At 39.3% G+C, this 12,691-nt stretch overlaps 1 protein-coding gene across 3 annotated transcripts in view; it reads right to left on the bottom strand.

The window, feature by feature from the left end:
* The window catches only part of GTDC1 (glycosyltransferase like domain containing 1), a 414,716-nt gene that overhangs the window by 168,467 nt on the left and 233,558 nt on the right, over nt 1–12,691 (bottom strand). For all 3 annotated transcript variants that reach the window (XM_019522456.1, XM_019522457.1, XM_019522458.1), the window contains one exon: nt 12,069–12,242. In XM_019522456.1, the coding sequence (XP_019378001.1) occupies nt 12,069–12,242 (174 nt within the window). The remainder of the gene's footprint in view (nt 1–12,068; nt 12,243–12,691) is intronic.

Raw genomic sequence — 12,691 nt, 5'->3', positions numbered from 1 at the left:
CCATGCCCCCACCCCTGAGCACAGCTTCCCTGCAGCCAAAGGCACGCTTTAGTGCCCCCAGCTTTTGGCCTGAGCCACCGCAGGCATGTGCCTGCATTTCCTCAATCCAGAGAGAATACCTGTTCACTTGCAAACTGGGTCAATTTAGGCAGGTTAAACTAACCTGCAAAGATTAAATCAATTCAGGCTCCAGCTTTTTGAATGTCTGTCCCTAAGGCATAGAGCTGGTGAGCAGGACCCTAACTAGGAGCTACAGTGGTGAGCTGCCACTACAAGTCTGGTGAGCCAGGACAGGCTTCTATTCCTGCTGTAAGTGGGGCAGGGTGGTAAAAGGTGGCTTGTGGAGGTGAGGCATGAAGCTGGGAGGTGGAGAGTTAAAGGAATTGGGGTGGGTAATGAAATAAGAGGTGGAAAGGAAATGAGGATGGGGTGGGTAGTTAATGGGTGGAGATGGGATTTGGGACTGGGGTGTGGGGAATGCTGGTCATGCTTCCAGGGATAGCTGGGAGGTAGAAGCAATCAAGGAATGTATTTTTGGGGGGCCCCCACAGCCAATCTCACCAACCAGGAAGTGGCCGTGGTGCTCCTAGAAGTGGCCACGGCGCTTCATTCGGTGCTCCCACCATTCCCTGGCTGGTCTTCATAGGGAAGACACTGGCACTCCCGCCTGTTCCCCCACCCATCGCCTAAGCAGGGAGCGTGGCCTGTCAGGGAGTGCACCCCAGTGCACTCCCTATACACTACCACTGCATGAGGATCTCATCTGGCTCACGACCTTGTTCCTCCCCCTACCTGGTTCTTCTCCTTTCTCACTCCAGGACCCATCCATGCCTGTGACTGGGCTAGCTGGCATGTGTTCTGCAGGCTGGGAAAGTCACACCTCTGGGGGAAGGAGGAGGACTTTACTTAGTGCCTTGGGCAGCAGAGTTCAGGGAGTAGAAAGTTTGTCCACACAGGAGGATGCAGGAAAGACACTGCATCCTGGGATGCTGGAAGGTTGGGACTTGGGGGGCTCATCTATGGGGAGGGACCACACATTAATGGAACCCAAGCTGGATAACATGGATCAGAAATGAATCTACATTGGAGTGGTGCAACTTTAAACTGCCTAAAGTGTGGTTGAAACTAGTTTCAGTTATTAACGTGTGGTTAAGAAAGCTGCCTAAAATTAACGTGTAACAAGGCCCCAAAACTGTGATTAGTTTTTATCAGTGGTGCTCCAGTTCATGGGCACTTTATCAGTGCTCAACCTCCAGTTCATGGGCCATATCCAGCCGACAGAGCCATGTCATCCAGCCTGTGGGGCTGAAAAATTGGCAGCAGGAGAGTGATAGCAGAATCCCACCTATAGCAGCAGCAAAGAAGTGGCAGCATTAATTGCAGGGTTGCAGCAATTAACAGTGCCATTGCTCCCCTTCTCTCAAATTTCTGGACCCACTGGGAGACCCACATACTTTATGATGTGGACCTGTGCACTGAATTGCACTAGCACACAGGATCTGTTCATGGCTGCAACCAGTGCACAGGGGGCCAGGCAAGAGTGCCTGTTCACACCCACAGAGCATGGGATCTAGCCCATGGACTGGCCAATAGGACTGGATAAGTTAAGCAACATTGGTTGTCATCCATTTTCCCTTAACTGCCTTGTGGTTTATAAGGAAACCTAAATCCTAAAAAACCTGTTTGGATGAAAAGCCATCAGACTTGGTTGAAGTCTCCAAGGCAAGGTACAGACAGTCAAAAAGCCCGAGCCTGACTTGATTCAGTCTTTGCAGGTTAGTCTAAGCTGTACAGGTTAAATTGAACCAGAAGTTAACACACATTTACCTTTGATTCAGGAAATGCAGCCACAGTGGTTCAGGCCAGAACTGAGGGACACTAGAGCATGGCTCTCTGTCTCTGTGGTCACTTCCTCTTCCTGTTGCCCCTGAGGTCTCTGGGATTTGCAGTCCAGAATTACAGCAGTAGGACTCTGCAGGGTTGCTCATCACTTCCTCTTCCTGCTTCGAGGTACCTCTGGGATTTGTAGTCCACAATTGCAGCCAGCAGTAAATTTGAGTAGGGGAAAGGTTGTTGAAACTCCCTTCTGGCCCCTGGTCCCAACTGGGGTTTGCCTGAGGGAGGTCCCCCTCCCCCTGCAGACTGGGCTGCATCCCCAGCCAGGCTTGTCCCCCCTCCTCCTCCCACCCCTTGTCAGCCAGCCTTCACTGCTCCAGCTAGGGAACCGAGGGGCAAGGCCAGCCCTGCTCTCTGGAGCGGACAGCCCAGCCCAGAGCTGCAAAATGCTGGGATGCTGGGGAACTGTGATTTAACCTGAACCAGGAAGGGGTCTGGGACAGAAGGTTCATTAAGTAGTTTGACCCAAATCACTGATACTACATTCAAACAGGTTTATCTTAAACTAGTTTCATCCATTTTGAAACTAGTTTATGTGCACTGAGCTTCTGTTCTGTTACAGGTTTAAACTAGCTTCTGATCACTTAAACCAGTTTGTGTGTAACTTCTATCCCTAGCCTAAATGTCTTCATTAGCATCCAACATTCTTGATGCTTATAGGTCGGGAACTTTGGGGTGCTCTTACCATTACTTTTCATATATCTTTTCAATACTGAAGAGGATTTGTGGCATGCTTTTTTAAGTTCTTGTAGTATATTAATGTTAGAGTTTTCATATTTTAAAATGTATATCTTTTGAATTATTTAAAGGGGAGAAGAGGAGGAGTATTTCATTTGGGAGTCACAAATGAGCAAGTGAAATGTCCAAAGTATAAAATATTCAATATTGCTAGCTGTGAACAAAAAATAAAAAAAATGAAACCCCAAAATGAGCAAGATTCTCCTTGTATAACAAACACAATGGCTGAAAATTTGCCAAAACAAAAATCACTTGACTTTATACCTTCATTTCTTTTTTTCTTTATTTTTTTTCTTTTCTTTAAATAAACCAAACACTTGTATTTGGCTATTCCTTTATGATGACAGAGGTCATCTCCACATCTGGCAAGCAGTATCTTAGGTTTTCTTTTTGTTTCCATAGTTGTAATTTTGTCACTGAAAATTATTCGATTCTCAACTCGCAGAGCCCTGCAGAACCTCCTTTCTACTGGTGCTTTGACCTAATGCTATATTATTATATGTTCATATGCTAATCAGTGAATACCCTGCACTGGTAACATCCAGTAATGTTCTGGCTATGAAATAAAAAGACAACAGGAGGGGAACAACCTATGAGATCTGTTTAACTCACGGGTTACCATTAAACCAGGGAATTTGGGATGTGGCCTGTAGTAAATGGGGCTTGCCACAGAATCTGGGCCCTGGTGGACATGGCCCTTATTGCCAGATGAACAAGCAAGGACAACACAATTCTCAGTCATCCCGCACTCACCTCATGGCTGCTTGCCCCACTGCTGCTATCATGGCCACCACCCCGTATACCAGGTTGGATCTGGCCTGGGACCCAAGGTGAGTTTGGCACCTCTGGTCTAACTAACAGTGTTGCAACACAACTTTCTTATTCATATCACTCTCTGATGTGTTCCTTTACAATTCAGCAACATACCGCATGAAGGATGCACAGATCAGATTCAGTATTCTTTTCATCGTTGCTTTACATTTAATATCAATAGACTAGCTGGCCTTTCTCTCTTCCTGTTCAGAATTCTGCCATCCTTTCTTAAAAAAAAAACATGGCTGTCATTCACTGGGGACTAGGCATCTTATTTTGGGTCCTTTTAAAATATATCTGTTGCACATGGTTTCTTAACTGGTAGCACAGGTCACCTCATTCTCACACTAAGTTAATCCAATACAACTTCAGATGCTTTGCTTCCCCTTCACAATAAAGCAGCACTAAAACCTTGTGCATATTTCTCTGCTCTTCATTCCAATTTATTATCTATGTAGTTCCTCTCTATTCTGGTCTTCCTTTCCCTTTCCATCACAAAAATAAATGTGTGTGAAGTATCAAAACAATATGGGTCTCTTACTCTCTGTCTCATCTAACATCTCAGAAAGAAAATAATCAAAGATAACTACTTTCCCACGTCTCAGAATTTCATGAACATGAAATTACATGTAAAAGTAACTTTCATTCCTATAACTTTTTCAATGAAAAATATTCATTGCTCAAAAATATGGAGTGGCATTATTTTGAAAAGCAAAATCTTGGATACACGGAATTGTCTGAAAAAAATGGTGAATATTTACACATGAAATAAATGCGCATTTATACTGAAATGAGTATTTGATCTGAGCTCACTAACTGCATCACTTTATTGCTGGCCATTACTTCTGTTTGCTATCTTGTTCCACTTGTCCTACGGTCCTGCTCCTTTAGGGAGCTCTCAGAACTGAATGACCACAATGCAAGTGGGAGTGCTCAGCCTATGCTTAGTCAGTAATCTTGTTCCATTCTAGAACAGCTTTACCTTAAACCCCTTCCATAACACTTTGAAACCAATTAGATTTAACTCTACTGAGCCTTATTACAACCTGGTAATAATTTGATGCAACATTTAAAGGTATCTCATGTCTACATCATCCCTCATGGGGATGATAGTTAACCAAATCCAACCCTTAATAAGAAGAGAAGCATTGGATTGTGAACGCTCTCTGGGACAGGAGAAAGAACAAATGAAGCAACTAAAGTAGGAAGGTATAATAAAAGTCCCTAGGGATTTAAGTTTAAAATGCTTATTAGTCCATCCTGATTTTTATGGTTTTTCTGATATCTCACAATACAGAATGTGAACTGAAAATATGCAGAGACAATGTAAAGAAAACTTCTCACATAACAGCAATTTAGGTAAAATAAATAAAATCTACTCAAAGTGAGCATAGTTGAATTGCTGTATTTGATAGAGAATTCTTATGGAGAATTAAAAATGTCATCCACATCAGCTCCTGGCAAACTGTCACTTTTACTTCCTTTTGCATGATGTCTCCCAACATCAAGTCTTTACATTTTTCAGAGCAAGGTAAGCTGTTTTCTGTATTAAAAAGAATTAGAAGCGGGTTTTGCACAGAAATGGGAGTCATGGAACTGGATTCCAGTCAAGACTTCAACAATGATTTCTAAGATGACCTTGCACAAGTCACTTAACCCTGCAGCGCTAGCCATTTCCCCACCTACTTTGTTATCCCTGAAACAGGGATAACAAAGAGTTGCCCACTATGCATTATGCTATTTTGTTAATGTCTGTAAAGTTTTAAGATTGTTGGATGCAATGTGCCATTAGCCAGAATTATTAGAAGATAACCTTTCTTTGAAAACCAGGCATAATTTTTTTTTCAACTTGGGAATTCAACTGTGGCAGCCAAACAAAAGAGCGAACACTTAAAAACTGGCTGCATGTAAGAGGATAGGACTATCACTCTGAACAGTACTCACAAATCAAATGCTGTTTAAATCAAGCCTCAAATATTACAAGCCACATTGTAGTGAAATTTGCAACTAAACAGTTAACCAAAGAAGATGGGAGTGGTTATCGGCTTGTTGCCACAGGTTTTGCCCTTTGTGGCTTCTCGCATCCCAGACTTGGAAAATATGAGCTGCGATACTGAGAAAGGTAAGAAGCCAGCACAGCCCCATAGTGAAAAATGAGTTTGCATCATCTGTCATTAGAACTTCCTGCCAACGGGGTCATTCCCTATTAAATTACCACTTGTCAATGTTTAAAATACTGATTGATAAATGACTGTGCCAAAACTGATAACACGACAGCTTTTATTTTCTAATATTCTTGGTTACCACATTCTGCTACTTCAAGATACAGATACAGTACTTTTTCAACTACTTTAGCAAAGGACAATTTAATCTAATACAAAACTAACAGGTAGTGTATAATGATTGGTCCTGATATACATTACATGCTATTCCTCTTGCCAAAATAAACCTACTAGCGATTTAGCGATGTGGGTAGATCCAAGTTTCACATTTCATCAAATGCTAGTAATCTGTTTTATCAATATAAACTGCATTTTAATGAAAAAATTCTTTTCTTCAGTACACTTCACTTTTAATGCCCCAGAGTATAATAATTCGTTCATGCTGTAGAACAAGAATGTTTTACAAGACCTTAACTCTCAAGAGAAATTTCTCTGTAAATACAAAATGCAAGTTTCATGGGAATGTGTTGTATGCAACATGAGCAGTACTCAACATAATAAAAAACTAGGTTGCACAGAGAATTCAGCTTAAATATCCTTCTGAGCTGTTGTAGGATTAAATGGTTACTGTGATAACATTTAGTTGCATACCTATGCAACAGATAAAGGAAAAGGCAAGAAATCTAATTTTCATCTGTGAACTGCTAAGAAGAAATTAATTTTTTAAAAATATTTTGCAACACAAATAGATCTTAATGAATAGATGGAACTACTGAGTCAGATCATCCACTGAGAAGCAGATATTAATACAGCATTACCAGACAATTCTGAACATAAGGCTGACATATCTTGCATCTGGAAGTCCAGCCTAAAGGAAAGGTAATCCTTCTGGTATGAACAGCTAAGGTAGAAGCTACTATATCACTCTCCATCCCTGGCCCTATGAGAATGGGTGAAAAAGGAGAAGTCAAACTACTCCTTTCAGTGTCAATTCCCAGCTTCAGGTTTTGGCCCTCAACCCTTGGAACTCAGCATAAATTGCAATGGTTCTGAGGCAAGTCTATTTTTACTCAGGGCTATGGACAGAAATTCCACAAACCAGTATAAGTGATCAGAAATTGGTTTAAATCTGTAACACAACAGAAGATCAGTCCATGTAAACCACTTCCAAAATGGCTGAAATTGGTTTAAGATAAACCTTGATGGTTGGATATAATATCAGACTTAGCTGATTTAAGTTAAATTGTTTTATTGAACTTCTGTCCCAGATCCCCTCCAGACTCAATTTAATCCATGGTCCCCCACCATCCCAGGATGCTTTGCACCTCCCCTACATGGCCCCCCTTGCAGGATAGGCAGACTAGCCTTGGCCCAAGTTGTTTGCTCCAGCCAAGCAGGGACACATGCTCTAGCGCCCCCTGGCTTCTGGCTTAAACCACTGCAGGCATGTGGCTGCATTTCTGGAATCAAAAGTAAATGTCTGTTCATTTGCTTATTGTTTCAATCTACACAGCTTAGACTAACCTGTGAAGATTGAATAAATTCAGTGTTGGACTTTTTGACTATCTGTACTTAGAGGTGACAAACTCTTTATACAGCATCCGTGGACTGAAAGGATTCACACGTGAGCTTTATGCCTATCACTCCTCTTCCTCCCAGCCTGTGCTATGCACACTTCCAAGATCTGGCATATTAAGCCAACTAAGTAGATGTCAACTTTTAACACTGAATATTTGCTTATTTCAGGGGAGTAAGAAGGGCTGCATTTCAGATCACCTGATTGACAAACTGCTTCAGCCTGATCTCCAAAGCAGCCTTATAGCATCTTCAAATTATGTCAGGTGACTCAGATTATGAAAAATAACTTCAATTTCTAGAGGCAGTGAGTTCCATATCCAGATTCTACACATGTGGTCAGTTTTGGATGACAGTCCTCCCCTGTTTGTGATAGCTTTATTTGTCCAGCATACCAAAGTCCCTTACTGAGGTCACCATAGCTGAGGGGCAGACAATCTCTCAACAGCTACCTAGGAATCAAATTGTTGTCTGACCTTAGTGCTCTTTATCATTTTCTTTCCCCGTACTTCATTATAACAGAAAAGAATTTACAATCTCCGATTTAAAAAAATTAAGTACTCACAGTGCAAGTTACTAACAAGGTTTACTAAACATCTATTGTTGTTTCCTAATCCAATTCTAGCCCTTTCATGATTTCTCTTTTGTATGTTCTCCCATCCATTTTTTGCCTATCTTGTATTATAAGTTGCTAGACCATAACTTTAATCTTGCTTGAAAAATACTTTCCATTGCTATACCTCTGTAATAAATTATAGTAAAGATTTACTGCAGCTAAAACAGTATTAATAACAACCAAGATTTATATGGCCCTTTTCTTCTAAATTAATCTCAAAACATCTCCCATTCAAGAAATGACCTGCTATAACCATACTTTGCTGTGAGATGAAGGTGGTATGGCTACAGATGGACTATTAGAAGGCAAGATGTTGAAAACTAATACAAAGCATCAACAAAGAACTTTTACAACTGTTCACTGAGGTGGATTTGCATTTGCAAATCCATGGAGAAAAAATGATATCAGTAAAAAGACAATTCTATTTTTGTGTCCCCCTTTTCTCCTTCTGTAACAGTAAAGGGAAAATAAGAGACTAAAATCCAATTAAATACTAAATATTATGTTACAGTATAATAAGGAATCCGAGTTAAACAAAAAATGACAATGAATGGTAATTCTCAGCCACAATGTACTTAACTTGCTGTGTTGTACAGAAGCGTGGCAGCACATATGGCTTGTAAAATCACCTACTGTTCTGCATCCCTTGCAATACCTACGCACTCTGAAGTGACAGTCTTAATTCAGAATTTTATTTGGTTTGGAAGTTTAAGGTTATCATAAAATAATTACTTCTACATAATACACTATGTCAGACTGTATAACTAAGTCATTAAAAAAGGAAATGACTCTGTAGTGCCATATACAGGACTAGCGCTGGTAATGCAGAATGCAACAGGGGAGCATATACCTAGAATCAGCCTCAACACAGACTTTGAGAAAAAGATGGGGTCAGTTAATTCCCTATTCTGATAGATGCCTATACTACAGATTCCTTCTCCTCTCTCCAGTGTTTGATAAATGAAAGCTGATTAGAGCAATTCTTGGATCAGGAAGAACAAACAGAACTCAGATCAAAAGATGATATGTATTTTACCCAGGTAGCAGAAAACTGGTAAGACAGAAAGATCCCTGGCACTGTAAGTCAGCATGGGATTTTTTGCAGAGTTTTGGGTACCCACATTTAGGAAGGAAAAGACAGACAACAACTCCTTTTTAGTAAGAAAAGTGGTGGAAATAGTTTTTCTTGTCCCGTCCTAGTAACAGAGGAAAGAAAGGGCTTAAGCAATGCAGATAGGAGAGCATTTGAGGGAGAGAGGAGAGAGGTGTAGAGTAGAAAGAGTAGGGGGCTAAGAATGAAAGAGGGGCAATGCCTATGTACTGCCTATGGAAGATATTTTTTGCCTTTGCAAACTCATCGTGAAAAAGTCTTGTTGAACCTGAAGTCCACCCCTAATCTTATCAATAATTAGCAGACATAGGCATTGGTTCCAGATATCTAATAAAGAAACAGCATCAGTAATCTATACAGACTTTGTTCTCATTGACAAAGAAGAAAAAGCAGTTCTTACGTGCAGTGTGAAGTCACTTTAAGTATATACTATGTACAATGGTGTACTTCACACTATTCAAGTTTTGTTTCCATATCAACCAAACTATCTTCTGTGTTCTCTGTGGCATCAGAATGTATCGATTGCTTTAATGTACCTTCATTTCTTGCTTAAATGTATCTGTTTGGTACAGCATTTTCTCTCTTTTGAGGGGACTGCAGCTGTTCCTGTCGACTCTTTTGGACAAATGTTTATTATTACATCATTGCCTACTACTGCAGGGGACTAGGCTTGATTACCTGGGAGGTCCCTTCTAGTCCTAAGTTCCCATGTTGTACTCCTTCCATTAATAACTTTGTCAAAAAGAAAATAAACATAATGGAATTTACCCCAGTGAAATGCTAGATGCTGCTACTGTCACATGGTTCTGTTCTAAGTTCAAATATATTATATCATTTTTTACTTATCACAGTATTCATTTAAAATAAGGAAACTTTTACAAATCAAAATCACATTCATGGTTGCCAAAGGTCCAAATGAAAAATACATTTGGGACATACACACATGCACACACATGCATGCACACATACACACGTACGTGCACATACACACACACACAGGGTCAAAATAAGGAGGGAAAAATCACCTTAGTTATTTTGCTTTCACAATTTCTAAATATTTTCCCAATGTCTTGGCAAAATTATGCATTTTAAAAAGACTGCAGGCATTCAAATGATTGTCAGTCATGCAAATAATCACTTACTTACACTGTATGAGTTTGGTTTGGATAAAGCAAATTACCATTTGGAAATAACTCGAAAAACACTCTGGGCTAAGAGCTTGCTTTATAAATCTTAGCTTGGCCACGATATTTCTTAACCTTTTTCTCCTCGATCTCCATTCAGCTGAATTGCACTGTAGTAACACAGTTTATATTAATAAATTGCATTCAGGGCCACAGATGCATTCAACATTATCTGAAACATGTTTTTGTAAAGAAATGGTAAATGTTGGGCACAAGTGAACTTTATTCAAAGTTATGAAAAACTTCTTTTTTTAAAATCTACTATGTCTTTTGTGATGATATTGAATTTTATCTATGGAAAATCATTATTATTGATTTCTAAAGAGCATTTAAAGGCACTTAAAATAGATATTAGCATTAACATAAGAATAGGAAGTTTTTTTGAATGATGTGTCATTAATTGGCTCACTGACAAACTGAATCGTGCATGTGTTTGTATGTCCTAACTACATGAATAGTTATGATGATGTATCAAAATGCAGTTATATTGAAATTATTGCATCTACATGTCTAACTTTAGGCACCAGTAGTTGGATTTTTAAATGTCTAAAAGAATGGGAGGCACAAGTCCTTTGCGAGTCCTGACTATAGTAAGTACTACTGGTGCTGGTACTGAGCAGACCCACAGCTCTCACTAGTTCCAACAGCATTCTTGAAAATCATACCATTGAGATGTTTGCCTCTCATCCTCAAAGGTATTTAGGCACCTAACTCAAATTCAAATGCCTAATTGCCCCTAAAAGCAAAGGTGTAAAGTGCCTAATTAGGCATTAGCCACATAAATACTTCTGAGGTTTTAGGTCAAAGTGTCTAAATATGTATTCAAAAGGCATAACCTTAGACATTTATGTTCATGAGATTTGAAGTAGTTGAATCCTGTTACATTTTCTAAGCAACTTAAATGCAAGCATTAAATCTATACACGACAATAAAATTTGTGACCCCAGAGTTAAATGACTCTTCTTTATGTTAACCTTCTACAAAGAGACACTTAAAGACTTTGAAATGATGCACACAGTGCAATCTGGTCAGCAGTGAGGGTTTAAGGTATGAGTATTTAAATAGAATGAACCTTGCCATCAGTTAAAAATCCAGACTTCAGTACAGCCATTTAAGTTCATTAATTTGTTTGCTATATAGTTCTTTCACGAAATGCACTGAACTTCATATCACTTTTAAAATTATAATCAGATTGCAAAACTCTACTATTTGTATTTAGTGCTGGTCCCACTGAAGAGGAGGAGACAAGGAGAAATTTCTGTGCTAGGAAAAACAATTGTCAGGTTTAATCAAAAGTGAAAAGGATCTACAGAATGTTCCCTTTGAGCCACATAACCCATTGCTAATTTCAGGATGGGCTCCACAGCAAGGGTAATAAAAAATGTCCTTCATAGTTACTAAGGAAGAGACAAGAGCAACTACAACTCCAGCAAATGCCAAAATATTCAAGTCTGCTTCATGTTACTGAAATTATTTTTGCCTATCTGTAAGCCGTAAAAAAACAGAGCTGGTGGAAAAATCCTACATCGTTATACCTAGGGAAATATAATTTGTCAACCATAGCTTAATGACTTTTACTAATCTCTGAAATTTCTTGTTCCCGCTTCCCCTCTTCATATAAAGAATATAGGGCTGATAAAGCACGTGCAAAGATATTTTTTAATAAACAAACAATGGGACATTATCATGAGTGAGCTACGTAGTTACCAAGTTGCACTGACCACCAACTTGGCAACTAGGCAGGGCAAAGTTTTAATTGATTTCAATGGTTGAGAATCAGGCCCCACCTTTGTAGTTTTGTATTACTGAAATACTTTTATAAAATAATGGAGGGTGCAGATCAATAACATCTAACAAATTACATAATAACAACTCTTAAAACGATCTGTTAAAACTTAGCAGTAAGCAAGCACCTTGGATGCATTTGAGACAATTTATGACACAACATGGAGAATGGAGTCAAATGTACTGACCTGCTCACATCAGGGAACCTGATTGGAAAGTAAAGAACTCGGCACTTCGGTCTGATTATTTTTTCCAGATCCTTTGGTCTGTGGTCAGGAATCAGCTTCATAAATTTTCCAATAGATGTAAGAAATGACTCCATATTAAAAGCAGAGTTGAACACTACAATATCAGCAACCAAACTGGAAAAAAGTAGAGAAAATTAATGCAATGTTCTGAAAGAAAACCCAGGATTATTTTCAAATTGACTAAAATAGGATAAATATATTGTGACAGTAACTGATAAATCAAGCAATGTATATTTATTTTTATTTGATATCAGCTGACTCAGGTATGGTGGAGAGTCTGCTTTTATTCTGAATATCTTGATTGCCGTCCAAATGACTTATCTTCTAAACATTATTTAACAGTTTTTATTAAAACTTTAAAAAATAAAAGAATTACAAATATTTAATATTATTAAACTGAAAGATCATAACAGTTCTGATCTCTTATAGTTTCATAGTTGGTAGGGTCGGAAGGGACCTAAGCAGATCATCGAGTCCAACCCCCTGCCATGGCAGGAAAGAGTACAGGGGTCAAACGACCCCAGCAAGGTGTACATTTAGCCTCCTCTTAAAGACCCCCAGGG

Source organism: Gavialis gangeticus, unplaced genomic scaffold, assembly GCF_001723915.1.
Source record: "Gavialis gangeticus isolate Ggan-Ray unplaced genomic scaffold, GavGan_comp1, whole genome shotgun sequence".
Lineage (NCBI taxonomy): Eukaryota > Metazoa > Chordata > Crocodylia > Gavialidae > Gavialis > Gavialis gangeticus.
Note: the sequence above shows the minus strand (reverse complement) of the source record. Positions and strands in the feature narration are given on the sequence as shown.